Source organism: Hermetia illucens, chromosome 6 (genome assembly GCF_905115235.1).
Source record: "Hermetia illucens chromosome 6, iHerIll2.2.curated.20191125, whole genome shotgun sequence".
Lineage (NCBI taxonomy): Eukaryota > Metazoa > Arthropoda > Insecta > Diptera > Stratiomyidae > Hermetia > Hermetia illucens.
Genome location: NC_051854.1, coordinates 71,030,340 through 71,056,093, shown reverse-complemented (window position 1 = coordinate 71,056,093; position 25,754 = coordinate 71,030,340). Strand labels below are relative to the sequence as shown.

General features: G+C 44.4%; 1 protein-coding gene and 1 long non-coding RNA gene across 5 annotated transcripts; both read left to right on the top strand.

Annotated features, from left to right (window-relative positions):
- The first annotated feature begins 3,629 nt into the window (after positions 1-3,629).
- On the top strand, positions 3,630-5,484 carry LOC119660514 (histidine-rich glycoprotein-like). Its single transcript, XM_038069131.1, has 2 exons — positions 3,630-3,729; positions 3,786-5,484. The coding sequence occupies exons 1-2, from the start codon at positions 3,699-3,701 to the stop codon at positions 5,288-5,290; spliced, it is 1,536 nt and encodes a 511-aa protein (XP_037925059.1). The 5' UTR covers positions 3,630-3,698; the 3' UTR covers positions 5,291-5,484.
- Positions 5,485-22,129: 16,645 nt separating this feature from the next.
- Positions 22,130-23,631, top strand: LOC119659940. 4 transcript variants are annotated; one of them, XR_005250391.1, is made up of 5 exons: positions 22,130-22,499; positions 22,569-22,826; positions 22,953-23,062; positions 23,141-23,364; positions 23,425-23,631. It is a non-coding gene; the product is annotated as an uncharacterized LOC119659940 (long non-coding RNA). The 4 variants fall into 4 exon arrangements; XR_005250389.1 differs by having other exon boundaries at positions 22,953-23,364; XR_005250390.1 differs by having other exon boundaries at positions 22,569-23,062.
- Positions 23,632-25,754: the final 2,123 nt, after the last annotated feature.

The window sequence follows — 25,754 nt, the reverse complement described above, 5'->3', positions numbered from 1 at the left end:
AACCCGATTAAAGAATTTACTGAGCCACAGTTTTGAGTCCCAGCTCTTCGCTTTCCCGAGCTCAGATGCGATGTCATCAGGTCCTGTGGCTTTCCCTGATTTTATTCGTTTTATTGCCTCCTCGACTTCAGTTGCGCTGACAGGTGAAACTGGTCCAAATGTCGACAGTGATTGTGGAAGTGGAGGATGAGCATATTATACGATTATGGAGAGAACGCCTTTCTCTCAACAGAAACCGCTCTCCATGAGGTAATTGCCACGGTTGAGCGGCCAATGCAGTACAAACAGTATACCCTAGCTATCTCCTTGGATATAGAGGGAACATTCAACAACATAAGTACCTACGCTATCAAGGATGCCTTGACCAGTATAGGATTGGCAGGGTATCTTACACATTGGATAATACCCATCCTGAGAACCAGGATAATCTAATCGGATCTGGGAGGCTACTACTTGACCAGAGCTCAGAATAGAGGTATGCTCCAGGGTGGTGCCATCTTTCCGGTGCTCTGGTTAATGGTGATAAACGAAATTTTGCGAATATTGGACAGCAGCGCGGGGAAAGTAGTGGCATATACTTGGTGATATTAATGTCAGGAATATTTCCCTCTATTATAAGCGACATTATGAAGGGAGCGTTGCGAAAGGTGTGCCCGTGGGCCACAAGAGGCGTACTCGGCATAAACCCAACCAAAACGGAACTGATGCCATTCATCACCAAGCCAAGGCTACTTGAATTTCACCTACCACGGTTGAATAAACAAAGATTGGTTCTTTCTTCCAATGCAAAGTATCTGGGTGTAACCCTGGGTAGCCTTCTACGCCTGCAAGAGAATCTTTGCACAAAAATGAGGTCTCCGGCCGAAGGTGGTTCTCTGGATGTACAGCTGTGGTGTGTACAACCCTAAGGTACGGCACTACTGTATGGTGGCAGGCTTTGAGCAAAAGTACAATATAATATAGCTTAATAGAATTCAAATAACCGCATGTACAGGTGCTGCCGGGGCTATGCAGTCCTGTCCGGCAAATGCTCTCAATGCACTCCTGCATCTCCTCCCCCTAAACATCCACATTAAATACGTTGTAACGTGCAGTGCCGTCAGACTATGTGAGTCCGAATGCTGGACAGCGAAGCCCTACGGGCATAGTAATAACTGTGAACTTTCCAACCAGAGCACAAGACTCTTCACTGACGGATCAAAGATCGTATGTGGAGTCGGTATGGGGGTTTTCTCGAATACACACAGTGTATCTGAGTCATACAGTCTGCCAGGCTTCGCCAATGTATTCCAAACAGAAGTACTGGCGATCCCGAAAGCCTCTTGTTGGCTCCGGCATGATTTGAGCCCTAAGCGTAACATAGCCATTCTAACAGACAGCCAAGTGGCCATTAAGGCCTTGTACTCTGTGGCGACCAAGATTGGTGGGCTAGTGCAGAAACGCGCTGAACAGTCTGGGGGGCACGTTAAAGTTCACTCTCCTCTGAGTTCCCGATCATAGAAACATAGAGGGAAAGAGTGGGCTGACGGATTGGCCAAGTGAGACTCTGCTTTTGGCAGTCCTTCGGCGGGTACAGTCGGTGTTTTGCTGGCAACTGTGAAGGGCGGAATCTACTCGCACTAATTAACAGCTGCGGACCTCAGACGGCGAAGGCTCACCACTTGTGCCAAGTCAAGGAGGATTTGACTCGCTTATAATAAAACCTGATCACGTGGCTTTTGTGGATGGCTTCAGTATTGACTCTTACTTGATTGTCAGTGGAATTCTAGGCGGTGTTGTTATTCGAGCGCGGACCACTGTGCCAACGAGATAGTGATCCTATATGTTCCAACATTCATCAAGAGTGAGAGGTTGCGGCATTCAATTAAGACTTGATCAATTTGGTTGGAAATGGTCTAGTCTGGAGACGCCTATATATGTTTGTGGACCGAGTGGACGTTACCATTTTTGCTTTTATATAAGCTATGGGAACCAACGTATCACCTGAATATGGGATCCGTCTCAATTGGACTCTTAAAATCTTGAAGTATAATTTTGATATCATACTTGGGGCAGGTTTTGAGGGTTCACTCTGTTGCCTTATAGACAGTATGGTCCTCCAACTCTGCATTCTCTTCTGAGCGTTAATGAGGCGTTTCAAGGTTTTATGCTCCATCGCGGGTGACAATCCGCGTTTCGCCCCCGACCTTTGACCGCCAGATGCTATGCAGAAATATCTAGGAGTAGGAAACATCTAAAAATTCTCGTGAGTTATAGGGTCGATCGAAATACTGTACTTAACAGGTGTACTATAACCATAACAGGGACATGGTTCTTCTTTAGGCCGCAGTGCAACTTCTAATGACACCATTGTCATTATTAGATACTCTAGCCACTAGGTCGGCGCGAAATCGCCAACAGATAACTACTAGAAAGGGAGTAGGAGATATTTATATATTTCGAAGCACATTTGAAGCTCATGGTTGGCCAGCCACGTCCGCTAGATATAAGTTTGTTCATTACGCGAGGGTACTTACCCAAACTTACAATTCACTGCAACAACCCAGAAGTATATATGCGCGTAGTATTGTAGCCTCCAGCTCGGAGTTTAATGCTAACGGAGGAATGCAGTCTATATCGTTGATGAAGTCTAGACATATGCATGCCGCGATTAATGAAATCGAAAGTTCTTAGGTGAATGGCAGTCAGATGTGACCAAAATGAACTTGATATATGAATGTCCCATTTATATTTAGATTTCATATTTATTATTTACTTCTTTCACTGAAGTCATATCGTTTTATCAGATTTTCAGAGGTTCTCAGTATAAAGATTGAACCAGTTCAGATTTGATCTTGTTCAACTGTTCCAGGTCTGTAATTTATGGTAATTAATGCTGGAATTCAGCATCTAAGAATCGAAAAGTTTGTCGCGTAAATTAAAAAAAGAAAATAAATTGACAAATAAAATGCTAATATATTATAAGGGAGAATTTTGTGAATAGAACGGAAGAAGGTAAATATGAATGTAAATATGTAGACACCTTTGGAAAGGCAAGCGTATCAACTTTGAGTTCTTTCAGAAGTGATGAATACATAATTACATAGTAAACGATTACTAATTTACACATTTCTTCAATCTAAAAGTCGGACCATATCTAATTTAGACCACACGAAGCAAAAAAGCAAGATGAAGTATTTGATTTAGTAAAACGGAGAAAAAGATTCTTTTCATCCAGAATAGATTCACAAGTCTTGCTCTACCTCCAATGGTTTTCCCCTAGCGGGTTCATCCACTCTTGTCTATTTAATCTTAATTTACAGGTGCTTTTATTTTAATTTCGCTTACTTTACACTACAATCTGCTTACTCGAAACCCGCTTTGGATTACAGCCCGTATTCACTATAGTTTTTTTCAGGTCGCGTTCTTTTCTATAAGTTATTAGAATACTAGATCCCGTTCTATTCTATGTTCCTATCTATTGGACTAGTCAATACAGAATTGATACCCATTGACCCAGAAAAGATTTTTTTGGAATGGAATTCGCAAATGATATCTTGAAGAACTTCTAACACGTAGATTTTGTATTCCTATTCCCGTTATGACTGAATAAGTTTATGAATCTTATATAAATACCTGAACCCCAGAAAAACCAATCTAATTCATTAACTCGAAGAGACGCAGCAACGACTTGTTCATATGGAGTGAAATAGTTCAAGATGAGGGGAGAACTGTTATTTTTTGCGCTATGTAAGTAACTGCCTATCAAAGCTATCATATCTTTTAACGTGGTGTCCTTTATTCAGATATTGTGACGGTGTTCGCAAGTGCGGCAGCTGTTCCGTCACTTTCGGATTTGCAGCCACAAGAAAACGCAACAGCACCGTTGGAGGATCGAATGCAAAATGTTCGTGAAACTTTGTTTGGAAGTGGTAAAAGAAAACACAAGAAAAAACATCGTTCAAGTTCCAAACGACATCGACATCACGGATCAAAGAAACATCATAAGCGGGAAGAAAATTCCCAGGACAAGGATGAACGCCCACTTTATTCTGGCTTGGGAGCCGATTCAGACCCTTCAAGGAAAATTGGTATAGTTTTAGTACAGCAACCTGTTCAAAATCCTGGACATGGCTCAAAACCATGGAATCCGAATGAATCTAACAACCGGCCAACTCCCAAGCCATGGGAATCTAATGAATCTGACAATCATCCTGGGCATGGCCATGGCTCCAAACCATGGGATTCTGATGAATCAGAACATCGCCCTGGCCACGGCCATGGCTCAAAACCATCGGATTCCGATGAATCTGGACACCGTCCTGGCCACGGTCATCATCCCAAACCCTGGGATTCTGATGAGTCTGAACACCGCCCCGGCCATGGCCACCACCCCAAGCCATGGGATTCTGATGAATCTGAACACCGCCCCGACCATGGCCATCATCCCAAGCCATGGGATTCTAATGAATCTGAACACCGCCCCGGCCATGGCCATAATCCCAAGCCATGGGATTCTGATGAATCTGAACACCGCCCCGGCCATGGCCATCATCCCAAGCCATGGGATTCTGATGAATCTGAACACCGCCCCGGCCATGGTCATCATTCCAAACCATGGGATTCTGATGAGTCTGAACACCGCCCTGGCCATGGTCATCATCCTAAACCTTGGGATTCTAACGAGCGTCCTGGCCACAGCCACGGCAACAAGCCATGGAAACCTGATGAATCTGGACAGCGTCCTGAATCAGGCTATGGAAAGAGACCAGGCTACGGATCGCGAAGCTCTTATGAATCCGGTCATTATCCCGGTTATGGATCTCGAAGTTCTGGTGAATACCATTCTGGGCATAGCCATAGTTACGGATCTAGGAGTTCCGATGAATCTGACTATCGGCCTGCCTATGGTCACGGGCATAGGCCATGGAGCTCGGGTGGCTACTCTGATGAATCTGACCGGTATGGATCGCGAAGCTCTGATGAATCATATTCCGGTTACGGATCTAGACATTCCTATGAATCTTATCACTGGGATGGATATGGTTCGCGAAGTTCAGATGAATCAAATTACAGTTCAAGAGGGTCTGACGAATCTTGGAGTCGATATTCGCGAGGAAGTGGAAGCTATGATGACTCACGAGGATCCAGATCTAGTAGATCTCGATATTCTGATGAATCTCGATGGAGATCTAATGACAATATCCCTGACGCAATAGAGAGTCAACTTAATCAGACTGAAATGCCTACTGAGGAAAGTAATATCCAAGCGGAGAATACCACAAAGTCCCAAACTACCGATTTGAAATAATTTAAATGTAAGATTACAGTGTACCGTTAAATTGTTAATCCTATGTAGTATAAAATATTTTTGGAACAAATCTGTTGATTTGTTCAGGATACAAGCAGTATATGTGTAAATTAATGAAAGCAGGAATGTAGTTTGTAAATATGATTGGAAAAATATCTTGTAAAGTGTCATCTTAAATTTAATAAAATTGCTACTAAGTCTTCAGGTTGTAAACCACTTAACGCGTTTTTCATGTCCTCAGTAAATAAAACTCCTTCAGTGGCTGGTTCACAAGTATCGTACGCATTATGATGACATCGTTTCGGATTCATGACCATTTTGTATCCTTCACTGAACAACTTTTTTTAAACGACAAACACAAGAAAGAAGATTATAAAACGTCAATATAGGTATATGTAAGTAAGCAGATCGGAATTGTAGGTGCAGTTGGGTGATAACATCGAATATAGACTCAAACCACTATCTCGTTGGCATAGCGCTTCGAGCTCGAATTACAACACCACCTACAATTCCCTCTGACAATCAGCTGAGAGTGAATACTGAAGCCATTCACAACACAGCCCTCCGGAGCACCTATAACGGCGAAATGGATGTCGCAATAACCGCAGTCAACAGAGATCCTGGAGATGAAGGATTAACAAATGATCTCCAAAACCACCTGAATAACAGTGTCATTGATACGGCCACGGCTGGTTTGACGATCAATGTAAACTGGCTACGGAACAGAAGAATACCGCATACCGAGTAATGTTGCATTCTCAACGCGGGCACGCGCAGAGACTTTTCACGAACTCCATCGAGCGGAGAAGCAACTTCACAGACGGAAAAGGGAGTCTTGGAGAACCTCCAAGTGTATGAACTAAAAAAGTACAGGGAGCAACCGTACCAGTCGCGCAAGTTTTCCGAACAAGTCAGCAGAATGAAGCCAGATAAAAGCAACAGGATCACTCTCGATATCATTCATATAAATATAATATATATAATGGCCTAAGGCAACGGGATGCCCCATCATGCGTCGTCTTTAACCTGGCCCAGGAGAAAGTGATTCGCGATGCCAATGTAAGTGCGAAACGCACCATCCTCTTCAAGTCCACCCAACTACTGGCCTATGCTGACGATATCGATATCATCGGAAGAAAAATCCGAGATGTACAGTCTACCTTCATCCAGATCGAGCAGGAAGCGTGAAATCTTGGGCTGCAGATTAATGAAGGCAAGATGAAGAACATGGTGGCAACGTCAGCGCCAAAACCAAAACCGAAAGAATGAACACGATCTAATCGCACTGGTCAAACGAAAACAATGAAGATAAGAGACTACAACTTTGAGACCGTCGAAAATCACAACCGATAAAAGCTACTATGACGAAATCAGCGTACGGTTGTTTTGCTGCCAACAGAGCTTATTTCATTTTACAAAAACTGTTTCGCTCGAAACGTCTCACTATAGGGTCAAAGCTCTTACTGTACAAGACTATGATCTTGGCAGCCCTTATCTATTCCTCGGAGAATTGGGTTCTTAGCAAAGAAAAAAACGAACTTCAAACTCTTGGTCGCGTTCGAGAGAAGAATCCTCCGAAGACCGACCGTCTGGTTGTGGATAAAATCCGGCTCAATAGGTTGCGATGGGCAGATAACTTAATCCGTATGGATGAGGATAATCCCGCCCGGAGAAAAAGAAGACGAGGCAGACCCTGTCAGAGATGGAGCGATGGTGTAGATCACAACGCCAGACAGCTTTTAGGAATATCGAATTGGTGGACCTTGGCGCAAAACCGGGACGTCTGGAGTTCCTTATTAAGGCAGGCCTAGACCGGATACCGAATGCACCGTTGATGATGATGATTGATAATATACGACCATTTGACTATCGCTAAAGATTGTGATGCGCCCGCACACTAATCCTCCAAGTAGCCGCCCTTAAGATCCCATAACTTCAGCCTGAAAGACCGTTGCATATTGTTCCAAGGGAAAATACTACTTCCCGTTTTTATTTGGACCATCGGTAGAAGACGTCAGTATAACCCGAGAAGCATTCTTCTGATTCGTCCCAGATTTCTCTTCGTATCAAAATAACTTCCAACAGATGTATAGGGATCCGAGAATCAGAAGCCATTGCAAAAACTGGCGCCATGTCCATTGTTTCCCCATAGATCTATAGCAATTGAATTAGTGTATGAGCTGCTCTCATTGCAGTTCTGTGACTAAGAAATCCAGGGCTGCAAATTGAGCAATGCATTTAGAGCCACGTGGGATGGTGTGCTCCTAGTACCGGTAATACACAGACAGACAGTTCGTTGCAGTGTGGCTAGTTTACAGCGAAAACGGCTTTATTTCACCTTAATTCACCACAGTACGGATGCATAACCGAATATCGGCCTGATGTCAGGCGATGACGGTTTTACAGTTTCCTACCAGGACAGAGGCAAATCGTCAGACGCTGCCTCACCTCTGCTCTGGGAGCAGCGTGACCGAAGCGGCTCGCAGATGTTGAGTGCTCCTTTATATAATTCGCAGAACATTACATATTTGCTCCAAAGAAGCTTCCTGTCTGTCTGTCCTGTTCCAGATATCTGATTTCTTCAGGGTGTTAAAAATTGCACCCTTCATCCCCGGAAGGCGAAGATCATTCAGTTTCCTTCCTTTTTCTAAATAATATCAACGTGGTTTTATTTGGATTTACTATATTTTGCATTTCTACACACCGTTCCAAGATCTCGACCAACAACTAGCACGGCGGCCTTTCATTGCTTTCGTTGTTATGCAACGATCAAGCGCTCCCTTCAGCACACAGAAATCTCTGCGCTAGCATATCATCCACTTAATTAAAGTTTCATCAACCCCATGCTAACAGCGCTTTTGGCAGGGCACACAGTAAAACGCCTGTCACAATAAGTTCTGGATATTCTGGGTTCCTGACAATATTCGGTAAGAAATTGTGGCAATTTACAACAATATTAGCTATAAAGCTACCACCATAGTGGTGCCCTCCAGCGCGCCCTCACCCACTCCAAGAATTTTGATAAATAACCCGGTGTTCACCTTCGCAACGTTTCACTTACAGAAATCGTGAAAATTACGTCGGAAATACTACCCTTTTCTTCCCTACTTCCTTCTTTGGAGATCGGGTAAAGCATGTGCCATTCAAGTGCTTTGACATTGAAGTCACCTCCGATAAAAATCCGCCCTTCCGTGCCAAGATAACTTCGTCCAGAGCATCAAGTCTGGGTCGAAAATCCGACATCGTCCCGTTCGGTGTGAGGTAGACACGGAAAAAAATAACCCTTGAACACCGAATCAAGCCGCCCACTCGGCCTTGGGTTAGAACCTGAAAGTGGATCCCGTCACTAATCCAGATGACAGCGGTACTTTACAAGTACGGGTAAAAGGCAGCTGGACCCTTGTTTTGGTACCGTTCAATTAAATTAGCTGTGCTAGTAACTCATGAGCGATCGCCAATCGGTGCATGTTGATTTGTAGGGTGCGGATCATCTCAAGCGCATCGAAGCTCTTTACAGTTTTGCTCTAGCTCCGAGCCCTCATCAAATACGCAACAATCTCTGCGTAGATCGCAACTCTCCTTTTCGTTGCAAGTATTCTTTTTATGCCCTACCTTACCATTCCCGGTAGGCTGATGACATGTGCCCATAATCTAAACATCTCCAATATTTGGTGGGGTGGCACGAAATCGTATCCTGCATATTACCTAACTAATTCTAATTGTGTGTCCGGATCGCTCAGTGGTTAAAGCACAAGGCTGTCGGATGGAACATCGCTGTTAAAATCTTCTTGGTGGTGGTATCGTCATTTGACATCGGATACCAGTTGACTCAGCTGTGAATGAGTGCCAGAGTCAAATCAGGACAATAATCACGAGCAAGCACAATGCTGACCACATTGCCTCCTACAGGGTACTGTGATCCTGTAAGTCACCATTACAGTCTTGGATAAAGTGTTCTAACACACTTCAAGGCCCTGGTCCAATTGGATTGTCGTGCCAAAAATTATTATTATTATTAATTCCGATTTTCCCACTTTTAAGAAATTTCCTCACGTATTATTCGGCAGCTTCTACCGCAGCGAGTTTTTCCTGATTGATCATCATCATCAACGGCGCAACAACCGGTATCTGGTCTAGGCCTGCCTTAATATGGAACTCCAGACATCCCAATTTTGCGCCGAGGTCCACTAATTCGATATCCTTAAAGGTTGTCCGGCTTACCGACCAAGGCCATCGCCCATTTCAGGCAGGGTCCGCTCCGCCTTCTTTTCTACCATAGATATTGCTCTTATAGTCTCTTCGGGGTGAATCATCCACACGGTTAGGTGGTGTTGAGCCGGATTTTATCCACAAGCTAACGGTTGCGGTATCGCTCATAAAATTCGTCCTTATGTAGGCTACGGAATCGTCCATCCTCATGAAGGGGGCAAAAATTCTTTGGAGGATTCTCCTCTCGAACGCGGCCAAGAGTTCGCATTGTTTTTGCTAAGAACCCAGGTCTCCGAAGAATACATGAGTACTGGCAAGATCATTGTCAAACAGTTTTGATAAGCTGAAATAGGCTCTCTTTGCAATCAACAACCATGCGCGGTTTTCATCGTCATAGCTGTTATCTGCTTCAGGGAACGTACCTTTATTTGTTGTCTTCGTGCCTTATTCGACGAGGACTCCACCACCCTTCGTTTCCCGAATGGAAGGCATTTTTGCTCTGCGTGATCAACGCTTGATGCTAGAACGGATTTTGTTGAGGGCTTTCGTAATGGTCTTGTCCTCCATTGGGTTAATGAATAAAGCTGGCAGTCTAGTTCTACATCGTAACCAATCTTTTCTTCTGGTGTTCCACAATTTGTGTCTCCTGTTGTTCCCTCTTGTCCTTCTTCGCTTTCTTCTTTGGGGCCCTGGAGGGTACCTAGGAGAATTCTCCTTCAGATGTTCCTTCCTTCTTGCGATCGAGTCCTCCTCTACGATCCAATTGGCGCTTACTGTTCTCTTAAGACGGGGGGAGTCTACTGCTACCCATTACCCGCCTATAGTATGAAATACTCTCCAGAAGTTCCATCAGTCTGTTTTTTGCGGCTTTGCTGACGTTTTTCTGATGGAGCACCGAATACCGCATGTGCTTCACAGCTGCCACGTATTTCTTGACAAGCCTTTCCTCTTCGGCTCGCAAGAATAGTCAACAGCGTCCCAAATTGGTTTATATTTCTACTGTCTCTCCATTCTCACTGTCTTCTCAGTTATGTTATTTTTATTCTCCCTTCAAGTTTTTACCAGTGCATCGTGTGCAAGGAAGCGGATCACAATATTCAAGAATGGGTATATCCCCGGGGACAGGGATCATATCCCAGTTCACCGGGGCCTTACCTACGCTTAGCTGCTCCCTGAACTCACGGACAGATCAAAGCTCGCTCGGGGTAACGCAGTATACTATTTCCGGTTCAATGCACCCTACCCGACCAGTGTCATGAAGGGGCCGGCTCATGATACACGCCACAGCTGCTACCTTGGCAGAGCTAGTTTCCGGGCATCCAATGTGGGTCGTGCACTGCTCTACACCGAGAACTTTTCGAAGGCTACTACCTAGGACGTAGTGCCAGCTAGGGAGTCAGAACTTGGGAAGGCAAATCAGTGACGCCACTCTCGTATCGTCAACAACTTGTTAAAAATCGCGAAGGTGTTCATGGCCTTGACTCTAAGGCAGGCATGCGATACGGTTGAAGGCACTACACTGACCGAGTTTACCAGGGAAATCAAAGGTGCTCATTGGGAGGTATGAACCCAAATGTACGCAGGAGTGTTTAGATCTGTCCAAGAAAATCCTGAGGAGCATGATAGGGGTTACTTAACGGTCACTGTAGACTAAAGTACCACTAGGGTAAACTAGGGATATCTGTGAATACTATCTCCAGATTGCGGGGACAATAATAAAACCTCCATAGATATTCTGGGACAATATCTCACACTTGTGCAATGGAGTTTAGTGCGTCTGGTAGAATACTTAATACCAGACAACAGGCTCAAACACATTGGGGGGTTGTTGTTAGGTACGTTGTTATCATTAAAGGGGGGGGGGGGTAGTTCTTTAGGATACAGTGCAACTTCCCTTGATACAGTTATGGTTACTATTATTACGCCTCAGGATTGAGCAGAATTTATAGTATGTTCTGTTGACGTTCTACGGGGACATTTGACGATTGATGAATAATTCGAGATAACTTTTCGGTTGCGTTAATAAATAAATTAACCGGAAAACCGCAGTTTATTATAAGGACACAACTCTCAGCATTAAAAAAAAAACTTTAGACTATCAGAAAAATTCTCTTCGGAAACAAACAGTGTAATTTTCGAGACATCTAAAATTACCACAATAATCGTAACAAGCGCACAGTAAAAAGATACAAAGGACTTCATTTTCTCCCCTTCGTGCATGGATCATCGTAAAGACTTCTTCAAATTATTGCCAGGACGACTATTGTCTTATGTCTAGAAACTTTTTCTAATCTTTAAATTTTCAAAAATGAAAAGCAACAAAAAGTAGAAAGGAAAACACAAAAGTGAGTTTATGAGTTTATCAGCAAAATGAGCCATTTGGCCACCAGAAGTTACCGCATTGGCTCGTGTCGTTGCCGAGTCTCATACAAGCAACGGATGATTTGAATATCTTCGAGCCTCGATAAGAGTAAAAAGTTATTTTAAACTTTTCCCTGAGATTTTCATGGTTCTTATTACGAACAGCGGCGACATGTGCGCCGAATTGCATAGAAAACAGTCCTCGAAAGGGAGGCAGCTTTCCCAATGTAGTAGTAAAAGACGAGGACGCGAAACTCGTATCCCATCTTATGGCCAAGTATGGCGCTGCCATATCATTACAGCTGGGGTGAAAGTAACGAGGGATGGTGGAAAAGGACTAACTGGAACAGTTGCGGTGAAATTTCCACACTTAACATTATTACAACATCCTGAAATCTCTCATGTATAACAAATTGAAGTGATTTTTGCGTTACAATTTACGACGCTGATATGCCTTTAAACTTTAATGGGCTAATTTCCAAGGAATTTCCAGAATTTTGCGGCCAGAATATGATGGACATACGTCACGTGTATGAATCCTATTCCGCATTCAGGCGCAAAATTGCCAGAAAATTAACTTACAGGTATATCATAAAGTCCTGATTGCGCTACAGGAGGTATCGTTGAGTCGTTACTTTGATCACTATGTGCGAGTATGTGCACGCCATTGAGGAGAGGACTCGAGTGTTGGCATAGAGCGCGTTTGCAGCCCCATCCAGCCCCATCGGAAACAGGCACCTATTTGTAGGTACACTTTTGCAACTCCGTCATGTTGCGGTTAACGTTTATATTCCATTGAATTGCCGAACAGTTTAAGTTTTAATAGCGTTGTTACGTACACTTTCCGGGAGAAATCTGCAGTTCGACACATGGAGCAATGATGGCCGGAATTTATTTTATTCTCCGTGTGGCGCGTAAGTGGAGAATAAGTATGAAAATGGCACCCGTTCATGAAGTTTTCGCGAATATACTCATGCATAAACGTTACTCACGTGGGAATATAGGCAATATTGTTATTGGAACACCTGTTCGTGGAATTTGGACGTTCTGGTCGTAATTATTGTAAAATAAACTTGAGGAGACACCCAAGGGTAGATGACGTTATATTATTTCCTCTTTAGTATCATACATGTTTCGATTTCTTGTCTGCAATAATAAAAGCTAATGATGAATTATTTCCCATTTCTCTGTGAACTAGAAAAGTACAGGGAGCAACCGCGCAAGGTTTACCAACAAGTCAGCAGTATGAAGATTTCTACACTTCGATGCTCATCCTGCCGAGACAAAGAGGGAAATCTGATTTCCGACAGAATGGGCATATTGGAGTGATGGGTTGAGCACTTTGATGAGCTACTTAACAACCAGAACATCGGCGAGTTGGAGGTCCCGCCAGGTCCAGCCAGCTGAAGATGACGGGCAAATACTGCCACCACTATCTTGTTAGGCCGGATATCCCCATACGTCCAGAAGATCATTGGCCCATACCAAAGAGGCTTCACTCCAGGCAAATCAGCAACAGATCAGATTTTCTTTCTGCGACCAGCCCTGGAAAAACTGTTGGAATATGGACCATCTTTTCATCGACTTTAAAGCCGCCTATGATAGCATAACCAGGGTAAAATTGTATCCCGACGACAACCGCGCACGGTTGTTGTCAGTCAACAGAGCCTATTTCAGCTTACAAAAACTGTTCCGCTCGAAACGTCTCACCATAGGGTCAAAGCTCCTACTGTACAAGACTATGATCTTGCCAGTCCTCATGTATTCCTCGGAAACTTGGGTTCTTAGCAAGAATAATTGCGAACTCGTGGCCGCGTTCGAGAGAAGAATCCTCCGAAGAATTTTTGGCCACCTACATGAGGATGGACGATTCCGTAGCCTACACAATGACGAAATCTTTGAGCGATACCATGACCGTCCGGTTGTGGATAAAATCCGGTTCAATAGGTTACGGTGGGCGGGTCACTTAATCCGTATGGATGAGGATGATCCCACCCGGAAAGTCTGTAAAGGCAGTATCTATGGTAGAAAAAGAAGACGAGGCAGACCTTGCCAAAAATGGAGCGATGGCGTAGGCCAGGACGCCAGACAGCTTTTAGGGATACCGAATTTGTGGACCTCGGCGCAAAACCGGGATGTCTGGAGTTCCTTATCAAGGCAGGCCTAGACCGGATACCGGTTGTTGCGCCGTTGATGATGATGATAACACCAGGTGAAGTTCCACCTTTGGTGCTAATATGGAAAGTCACCACAACATCCGAACGGGGACTGTTCCTCCAAAACAGAAGCTGAAATATTTGTACCATCAACGTACACAAACGATTAAAGCCGCCGCGGATAACGGTCTTTCCGAGGAATTTTTGTCGTGTAGTTGCGGAGAATTGCTTTTCTTTTCTTCTCATTACCGATGACATTTTTCATGCTGTCTTTCCTAAAGCGCGTTAGGGCTTCAATGAACCCTTTTTCTTCAAACACCTCGATTGCGCTGACGATATATGTTTGGCCTTTCACCGAGTGATTGACTGAAAACCAACATCTACAAAACAAAGGTTTTCAGTATGGCTGGGCATCATATTCCTCCCTTTTCAATTAATGTGTAACACATCTAGGGGGGGCATCGAACTTCGTTCTTCTCGTCGAATTAACAGCGCTTAATTTGCTGCTCTAAGCTGCAAGCTTTCATCAATTTTCATAAGCGTCGTGTCATAGGCGTACTCAGCCCGAGATAATCATCACCACCAACGGTGAAACAACCGGTATCCGGTCTTAATCAAAAATTCTAGACATCCTGGTTTTGCCCAAAAAGTCCACCCCCCGATGGCGTCCTGGCCTACCCCATCGGGGGGTTCGGCTTTGTCTTCTTTTTCTACCATAGATATTGTCCTTGTAGACTTTCCGAGCTGGATTACCCTCAGTCATTTGTTAATTGGAACCTGTTGAGCCGGATTTATCCACATCCAGACGGTCGTGATATCGCTCATAGATTTCGTCATTATGTAGCCTACAAAATCTTCTTCTTTTTCTTCAGCCTTTGTCCCATTCGCAAGCGGGGTCGGCTCGTCGTGATCGACTTCGCCATTTGGCTCTATCGAATGCGTGATCTGGGTGCAATCTCGAGGCTTTCAAATCGCCATCCAGCGTATCAAGCCACCGTTGCTTAGGTTTGCCTTTTGGTCGTTTACCATCGACTTCGATGTTCAGACCAATCTTGGCAAGTGAATTCTCATTTGCACGAACTGCGTGACCATACCATCGAAGACGCCTCTCTCGCAACTTTTCCACGATCGGTGCAACCCCATAACGATCGCGGATATCCTCATTTCGGATGTGATCTAAACGTGTGACGCCACTACTCCAACGTAGCATCTTCGTCTCCATTACCGCAAGACGCCGTTCATTGTCTTTTCTGGTCGGCCAACACTCAGAACCATAGAGAGCGACTGGACGGACGACATTGCGGTAAATTTCAGATTTGAGACGTTCGTTGATACGTCGATCACAAAGGACACCAGTTGTGGAACGCCACTTCATCCAGGTTGCGTTAATGCGTGGAGCAATTTCATAACGCAGTTCTCCATTGGCTGATAGCGTTGACCCGAGGTATTTAAATCGCTCAGTTCTGGGCAGATCACTGCCGCTGACAGTGATTGTGCCTGTTTCATGGGGATCGGTCGTCAAAAATTCAGTTTTGTTTAAATTCAATCTGAGACCGTGTTGCATGAGGCGATCATTCCATTTTTGAACAAGTTGCTCGAGATCATTTTTGCTATCAGATGCTAGGAAAACATAATCTGCATAAAGCAGTGTGTAGGGCGCTGGACGTTGGATATCCCGTGTGACGGTGTCCATAACAAGGACAAAGAGGAGTGGTGAGAGGGCACTTCCTTGATGAGCACCAACAGAGACACGAAGCGGTTTTGATACACCCGCCATACTTCGAACTTTACTTTTTGGATCGTGGTAGAGCAATTGAACCCAGCGCACGAGTTCTTCTGGCACGAAGTGTTGTCGTAAAGCATACCAGATGAGTTCGTGTGGTACACAGTCAAACGCTTTCTCTAGATCCAGAAAGGCAATGTAAAGAGGGCGATGCTTCTCACGGTGTTTCTCCATGAGTAACCGCGCAGCGTGTATTGCGTCAGTAGTTCCGCAGTTCTTGACAAATCCGGCTTGATTCACGGTTATTTCAACGATTTCGCGAATACGGTTGTCAAGAATGCGTTCAAAAATCTTCATGGTATGGGAAAGTAACCGGATCGGATGGTAATTTGAACATTCTGCTGGGCTACCTTTATTTTTCCATATTAGAACAGTGGTACTTTCTTGCCAGTCAGATGGTGTTCTTCCTTCCTGAATAACCCGGTTAAAGAATTCACTGAGCCACAGTGTTGGGTCCCAGCTCTTCGCTTTCCAGAGCTCAGATGCGATGTCGTCAGGTCCTGTTGCTTTCCCCGATTTCATTTGTTTTATTGCCTCCTCGACTTCAGTTGCGCTGACTGGTGGAACTGCTCCAAATGTCGGCAATGATTGTGGAAGTGGAGGATGAGCAAATTCTTCAGTTGAAATCTGCTCGAAGTATTCTCGCCATCTATCCGTTGCGGCTCGACGGTTGGTAAGCAAAGTACCGTTTTTATCATTAACACAACAGAAATGTTCGATATCCTGTGTCCGTTCATCACGGCTTTTAGCAAGTCGATACAGATCTCTCTCGCCATCCCGAGTGTCCAGTTTAGGCTACAAAATCGTTCATCCTTATCTAGAGGGCCAAATTCTTCGGAGGATTCTTCTCTCGAATGTGGCTAAGATGGTTATAATTGCTGCACTGCGTGATATTTCCCTTTTTATGTTGCCAGTCGTCAGGCATTGTTTCACTATTCGACACCTTGGCATCAATCGATGAACCGCATGGTGCAGTAGGTCGCCTCCATATTTAAGCAGTTCCGCTGTGATGAAATACACGGACCGTTTCTTCTATGCTTGGAGGCGGCTGTATTGCCCGGTGTCATCAATTGGTGGGACCTCCAACTTGCCGATGTTCTGGTTGTTCTGCAGTTCATCAAGATATTAAACCTATCGATCCAATATGCTCATTCTCTCGGAAATCAGATTTACCTCTGGGTGTCGGCAGAGTGAGCATCAAGGATGAATCCTTATCCCACCGACTTGTTAGTAAAACTTTCGCACGTGGTGCGGCTGCTCCCTGTACTTTTCGAGTTCACAGATCTGTTGGTTCTCCCAGGCTTCCTTTTTCCGTCTGTGAAGGCGCTTCTCCGCTCATAAGCGCTTTTCCGCTGATAAGTCTCCTCGTGTACCTGCGTTCTCTGAGAATGCAATATTACTGGGTATACGGCATTCTCCCATTCTGTTGTTAGCTTACATTTATCAGCAAACTAGCTGTTCCGACTTTTCTTACCGTTTGGGTCAAGTATGTTTGTGGCTGTATCAATAATAACTTTCTTCAGGTGGTTGATGCTTCATCTCCGGGACCTCTGTTAGCTGTGGCAACTGCGGCATCCATTTCCCCTTTATAGGTGTTACGGAGGGTTGTACTCTGGATGGTGTTGTTATTCGCGCCTGAAGCACCATGCAAACGAGATAGAGATCCGAGTCTATATTGGCCCCCTTATATCTTCTGACATTCATCAGGTCATCGACGTACAATTCACATGTGGTCAATTTAATTGAAAATGGTCCTGTTTGGGAAGTCAACGTTTGTTAGTTTAGGTAGGTTTTCAGGTTTTTCCATCTAACAAACAACCATTTCGGGTGACACTGCCAGTTGAATAATCGACAGTTCTTTATCATTGGTATCCTTATGCAAGCTATAGAGACCAACGTATTGCCTGAATACGGGCTCTGTCTCTACTTGAATGTTAAAATCTCGGTTTCGAGGGTCCGCTCAACTGCCCCGTGGAAGGTATCTATCTCAGCCTCTTCAGTCCCCTCTGTAGGGGTGTAAATGTTAATGAGGCTTATATTTCTAAAGTTGCCTCACAAACGTTCAGTGGATAGTCTTTCGCTTATGTTTTCAAAGCCAACAACAGCAAGTTTCATTTTTTGGCTGACTATGAAACCTACTCCGAGCACATGGTTTACTGGATTGCCACAATAATATATGGTGCAGTGGTTCTTCTCCAGGAAAACGGTCCTTGTCCTACGCATCTCCTGTAACGCTGTTCAAATAAAGCAGTAGAGGTAACTGACAAGTGCCACATTGAGAAAGGATGGGGAACTCCATTGCGAGTTGTACCGTGGAATCGAGCCTGAAATAGTCGACGAGTGGGTCGCCCTAAAGTTATGTGGTGTAGATCAGTGGCTAGGTCAAGAAGCCAACAATGCTTCAAAGTGAACTTCGCGACGTGCAAAGTAACTCTGGGCCTATCAGAAGAACTATGACAAGCCGTAACGACTGTTAAACCGGTTGTAAAGCAATCACCAGACTCTAATGTTAAAAAAAGTCCAAGCACTTGAATATATTATAACACATATACATCGTGTCAACAATGTCACGATGTTCACTCGTTAGCGGCACCATCCACCGAATCTCACCATTTAGAGATGTCTGTTATTTCCATCAAGAACGGGGGTAGACAAGGATTCGCCAGCCACAAACGTTGGCTGCAAATCAAAAACTTCAAAACGGCGCAACAACCGGTATTCGGTCTAGGCCTGCCTTAATAAGGAACTCCAGACATCCCGGTTTTGCGCCGAGGTCCACCAATTCGATATCCCTAAAAGCTGTCTGGCGTCCTGACCTACGCCATCGCTCCATCTTAGGCAGGGTCTGCCTCGTCTTCTTTTTCTACCATAGATATTGCCCTTATAGACTTTCCGGGTGGGATCATCCTCATCCATACGAATCAAGTGACCCGCCCACCGTAACTTATTCAACCGGATTTTATCCACAACCGGACGGTCATGGTATCGCTCACAGATTTCCTCATTGTGTATGCGCCCATCCTCATGTAGGGGGCCAAAAATTGTTCGGAGGATTCTTCTCTCGAACGCGGCCAAGAGTTCGCAATTTTTCTTGCTAAGAACCCAAGTTTCCGAGGAATACATGAGGACTGGCAAGATCATAGTTTTGTACAGTAAGAGCTTTGACCCTATGGTGAGACGTTTCGAGCGGAACAGTCTTTGCAGGCTGAAATAGGCTCTGTTGGCTGACAACAACCGTGCGCGAATTTCATCATCGTAGCTGTTATCGGTTGTGATTTAGGAGAAATTGTCAACGGTCTCAAAGTCATATTCTCCTATCCTTATTCTTCTTCGTGTTTGACCAGTGAGGTTTGATGTTGTTGGTTGATTCGTCTTCGGTGCTGACGTTGCCACCATATATTTTGTCTTGCCTTCATTGGTGTGCAGCCGAAGATTGTGCGCCGCCTGCTCGATCTGAATGAAAGCAGAGTGTACGTCTCGGGTCGTTCTTCCCATGATGTCGATATCGTCAGCATAGGCCAGTAAGTGGGTGGATTTGAATAGGATCGTACCTCTTGTATTTACCTCAGCATCACGGATCACTTTCTCGAGGGCGAGGTTAAAGAGGACGCATGATAGGGCATCCCCTTGTCGTAGACCGTTGTTGATGTCGAACGGTCTTGAGAGTGATCCTGCTGCTTTTATCTGGCCTCGCACATTGGTCAGGGTCAGCCTAGTCAGTCTTATTAATTTCGTCGGGATACCTAATTCTCTCATGGCAGTGTAAAGTTTTACCCTGGCTATGCTATCATAGGGGGCTTTAAAGTCGATGAACAGATGGTGCAACTGTTGTCCATATCATAACAGTTTTTCCATCGCTTGCCGCAGAGAGAAAATCTGATCTGTTGTTGATTTGCCTGGAGTGAAGCCTCTTTGATATGGGCCAATGATGTTCTGGGCATATGGGGCTATCCGGCCTAGCAAGATAGAGGAGAATATCTTATAGATGGTACTCAGCAACGTGATACCTCTATAATTGTTGCACTGTGGGATATCTCCCTTTTTATGTATGAGACAGATAATGCCTCGTTGCCAATCGTCAGGCATTGATTCGCTGTCCCATACCTTGAGCACAAGTTGATGAACCACTTGGTGTCACTGCTCGCCTCCATATTAAACCAATTCAGCTGTAATTTCATCGGCTCCTGGCGACTTATGATTTTTAAGCCGATGGATTGCACGGACTGTTTCTCCTAAACTTGGTGGTTTCAGTATTTTTCCGTCGTCTTCAGTTGGCGTGACCTCCAACACGCCGATGTTCTGGTTGTTCAGTAGCTCATCAAAGTACTCAACCCATCACTCCAATATGCCCATTCTGTCGGAAATCAGATTTCCCTCTTTGTCTCGCCAGGATGAGCATCGAGGTGTATAAGGCTTCATCCTGTTGACTTGTTGGTAAAACTTCCGCGCCTGGTGCGGTTGCTCCCTGTACTTTTGTAGTCCACGGACTTGTTGGTTCTCCCAGGCTTCCTTTTTCCGTCTGTGAAGTCGCTTCTCCGCTCGTCGGAGTTCGTGATAAGTCTCCACGCGTGCCCGCGTTCTTTGAGAATGCAACATTAGTCGGTATGCGGCATTCTTCCGTTCCGTTGCTAGCTTACATTCATCGTCAAACCAGCTTCCGACTCCTTTTGCAGCTGGGGCCAGGTATATTTGAGACCGTATCGATGATAACGTTCTTCAGGTGATTGATCATTTGTTGATGCTTCATCTCCAGGTCCTCTATTGACTGCAGTTATTGCGGCATCCATTTCCCTCTTATAGGTGTCGCGGAGGGTTGTGTTGTGGATGGCTTCAGTGTTCACTCTCACTTGATTGTCAGAGGGGATTCTAGGTGGTATTGTTATTCGAGCTCGGAGCACCATGCCAAAAAGATAGTGATCCGAGTCTATATTGGCCCCATTATATGTTCTGACATTCATCAAGGCTGAGTCGTTGTAAAGTCCATCCTGTCCGTGGCTCCGTAACATCGGTTTTCCGTGTAGGGTTGTCAGTCCTACCCAACCCCCCAACCTGGAGGACCAGTTGGTACAGTTTGTCCCGTTTTTAGGCGCCGGAGACTCGCCTTCATCCTTCTCTGTCTGCAGCTTTTCGTTACGAAATAGCTCCCAGCGGTCACCACGTGGGGGTGGAGATAGGGTTTGGTAGTAGAGCTGTTGTTGTTAGTTCAGCAGGCATTTCCCAGGTTTTATGCTCCATCGTGGGTACCAATCCGCGTTTCGCCCTGGGACCTATACTACCCTTTGACCTTTGGAAAAGATATGCCAGCGATTATTTAAGTATTTGCATAAGAAGCGTAATTGGCAGATCATTGATCGTCAGTTAGCTCAAAGCTTAGCTAAAACACTTGAGGGCTCATCATCTAAGTTCAAAAACAAATCCAAACGAGTCTCATCTTTACTCGCCCAAGTTCTCGAAAAGGCTCCACCTATTGAGTACGATATGGCTAACAGTTTGTCTGAATTAGAGGTAGAACCAGAAATAAGGGAATCCCATCGTCCATCTTTTTGTTTGATGCGCTTTCTTGAAACCATAAGTATCGAGGCGGGAACAGTACAATGTAAGGCATTTGACTTAAAACACTCCATCGCTACGGTAGTGAAGTTACTGGAGAAGGAGAGGTTATCGACGACTTGCGATAACAAGTTAAGCATGAGATTCGAGAGCATAACAAGAACTTAAAAGTTGGGAATACGATGTAAGTCGAGGACTCCAAATGAACGGAACTAACCATGCGTGGCAATCTGATGGCCATCAAAGCTAGCTTGTTACCTGAGGTAAAAACCTACCACGATATTTTCCGCGAGGGATGTCATATATATGAGTTAGGGAGATGTGATGTTCAGTCAAAAGCTGGAGGCGACGGCAGGCAAAAATTGGTTTCATCCTTTCATGCTAAATTTAACTAGTCTACGGTACAACCAGGTGGAAGGACAGTTGATGCAACTCATTAAGTGCAAGGTAATCGCGAGGAGGTCGCGAACATTACCCTGGTAACTAAGGTTTCTCAGGTCCAACTGGTGACTACCTGGTTCTCCTTCAGAGAACTTAATTCTATGAAATAATTGGATAGATTGATGCTGGCACTCAGGCACCGCCACCCCCCCCCGGTCTTAACTGTAATATGAATTCTTACAAAGCATAACACAAATTAAGGACACCAGAGTCCGGCAACAAAAATTTGTAAGTGTCATTAAACCCAATTCAAAATTGAAAAGGATAATACTTTTCGTAATTAAAAGGCACAGATATCCAAAGAAATGAATTCAAATTTGAGATCTGAATTTAATTTAATCTCAAATCACGCAAAAAATCCAGATTTTTTCCAAGAGATTTCTCTACTCTTTTAAGTAGCGGACATCTTAAAATATCCTGGCAGCCTTTGCTCCTTAAATTAGACAGAAAGCTTTCATTTTCTCACAAGTACAAAAAGAAAACTTCAATCAAATTTAATTCATCTACGAGGAATTAAGCGAACCGGCTGATGAGACGGGATCCCAAAGGAAAGTATCTTAAACACAAGCAGGGGCAGGCAGTGCCACGCTGATGAATAGACACAGCGGAGAAAAACCGGAGGATGTCCTACCGTTGAGCCCATGGGCGCACCATAGTTCCCGACTCCTGTAGGACTGTCGAAGGAATGTTAGGGTGAAATTTTTCCATTGTCCGTTACTTGCTAGAAAAATTAAAGAAAATGCCTTTAAACTTTTTGTTTTTTTCTGCTTTGATTTAGGACGAAGAATGGAGGAGAACAATGGGGCAATGTCTTTCCCTTATGGCGTACGAGCATCGAGGCGTATTGGAGTTGTGGAATCTTTCAGTTTTAATTGAATTTTAATTCAACTTAAACAGGAGCGACAACAAGGTGACAATATTCTCAAATTGATTTCCAACGACAGCAGGGTAGCTCCAAACTTGGCCATTGTCTCCGGTGCAGAGATGGGGCTTCAATTGAAATTGCTCCGTGATGTTGTTCCTGGATTATGTGGCAGTAATATTTTATGATTGACTTCAGGAGACGCGACCCGATTGGAATGGGTGCGGGTAATGAACGTAAAAAGGAGACTTTTTTATAGGAACGGTTGAAATGATGTGAACCAGGAGTCTATCCTTTTAGTTTAACTTCAAACTCGAAAATTTTGTAATAATAACAGAAAACAATGGGAAAATTCATTTCCCACTTCTGGAAGTAGAGCAAAATGTACTAAGAAATTTGAGCCGCTATAGGTATATGCTTAGAGGCAGGATATTCACATTTCCAGGAAGATTTCACCAACTTATTTTCGATTTTGTTTTCTTTCGAAGCTATCATCCTTGCTGATCAGCATTCTCAACCCCAATCCGCATGTTCCCTTCCTCTACAATATATCCTTGCCTTCACGCTTAGTTTACTATTCCCTGTTCGAAACGCACAGCCCGGGGGCTACCTCGTATTATCCGTATGCATATCAAATATCTTCTTGCTTATGTCCTGGAAATCTATTTCTGTCATGTTTATTGAAGTAAGAAAAGAAACACAAGGCAAAAAGGTAAGTCATTATAGCACCTTTCCATTCCACTTCAGACCTTTACATTGAAAATGTTTAAAGGGCAAGTTCGCGGATGGAACCGAAACACAAGGAGAAAGGCTGAATTCTGAAAATTTGTTGTTCTTGGACTGAAATTTTGTGACATTACTTTGAATTCTTGTTTGCGCCTTTTATCTGAAAATGCATGTATCTGTACGAGGCCTGGAAAATAACCCAAGGATATGAGCAGGGTAATAACATCTTTGAAACGAGCTGAAATTTATTGGATTTAAAGGGTGCAAATCAAATTTTCTGAATTTTCTGAAGAAATGATTTGAAAGTTATACATTTTTCGAATAAAAATTTCCAGAGAAGTACGTTTCTTTGAGTAAGGTTATATGAGAACTTCAAGATAAAAAATTCTATTTCCTTTTATAAATTTATAAAACATATAAAACGCACATGATTTTAAACGCTACTGTGAGCCGTTAAAGTCACTAGCATAGTGTCGATTGGTAGCTAATTTGATCTATGGTGGATACCAGTCTCCATGACTGCTATTTGGAATATTATATTTACAATTAAGATGTTGTATAATGGTGGACCACCCCCAGCGTGAGCCGATTTACGTCTGGCCAATTGAACATCTTAAGAAAGATGATAAATTTTAGAGAGCTACCTTGCTATCAAAGCAGGTCTCAATTATCCCCCTGTTCGCATGGTAGGCAGGTAGGCATCAGTGGCCGCTTTGTTTTGATGCCACAAATTCCTAATACCGTGACTGCTGTTAAAAGAGCAGGGAAAATAATGATTTTCCCAGTGTTCGTGGCCTGACTTATATGAATGTGGGGCTTCCCTTCCTTCTCCGCAGCTTCGGAAATGCGAATTGTAGGGTATGCCGAGCCAGGCGGCATGGTCCCCTATGGGCCAGTGCCCCGTGCAGACCGCCGTAATCTTGAATGCATTTTCACGCGTCTGGCACAGGAGCTCTGGTGATCGGGCTCTATTATAAGCGGGGTCCTTGACTTGGCACAGCTCGTAAGCCTTCGCCATTTTAGGCCCGCGGCTGCTAGGTATTGCGAGTAGACTCCGCCCTGATAGCCGCCAGCGAAACATCGACTGTATTCACCGAAGGGCTGCCAAGAACAGAGCCTCGCCTGGTCAATCCGTCAGCGCACTCATTCCCCTCTATGTTCCTATGCCCGGGAACCCACAGGAGGGTAACAAAGGCCTTGATGGCCACTTGACTGTTGGTAAGAATGACTATGTAACGCTTGGGACTCGAATCTCGCTCCAGCCTTCGATAGACTTCCAATATCGCCAGTACCTCCGCTTGGAATACACTGGCGAAACCTGTGTGTATTCGATAAAACCCCCCGCCGAGTCCACATGCCATCTTTGATCCATCGGTAAAGAATACTGAGCCATCACCTTGCAACACGCTGCCGGTCTTCCACTTCGCCCTAGTTGGAAAGCCTACAGCAAAGTTTCTCGTGAAGTTCAGTTTTTGTGTGGCATAGTCCGTGGGGAATCCCAAATTTCCCGAAGTACTTCGTCTAGGATGTCGCTGCGGCCGTAGGACTTCGCTGTCCAGCATCCGGACTCACCTAGTATGACGGCACTGCACGCTGCAACGTATTTAATACGGAGATCTAGGGGGAGGAGATGCAGGAGTACACGTATACCTTTTACGTATACTGTGTTTGTTGGCGTAATATTTGCGTTTTTAGTCACATAATCACCACTATCGCTCCTTCGGCACATAGAGAGTTTGTCTAAATATATCCCACCAATCTCTCCCTTCTTCTTTGAGTTTCAGGTAAGACTGTCTAGCAACAGATATACTGTTTTTGTTCGAACATGGGGGTGTAAAATTATCGGAGAGGCGGTTGGGGGATCCATACCCACTAAAAACCACACCCAGTCTTTCCAGACCAGTCCCGCGGGACCACCATTTAGTATTACTTTCCGCGTTCGTCTGCCTCATTCCTGCTTCTTTCGGCAGCTTGTTCTTTATATTTGCGTTTTCAGATTCTACGGAACATTATTAAGATTGTTACCCTTTCTCATCTGTCAAGGTCAGCTCGGTTCTGCCTAGTCAGCATTTTACGCTTTCAATCTCTCCGTTCTATAAATCTTCACATACTGTTAGTGCTTTTCTGTAACGACTACCGCCAGGTCATTTGCAAATTCCAAAATCGTAGTCTTTTCTGAGACGGGAAGAGCGAGCACCCCATTATACATGAAGCTTCAATTCAGCAGACCTAGCCCGAAGCCTTGTAGCATTCCCACTGTGCAGAATAATGTTTATGAGCCTGTTTTTTACCGTGCCAGAGAGTCCCCATTGAGAGATAATTTTCAACCATAGTTGTCAAATATCCGGGAACACCTATATCAGCCAACGCCTCTTT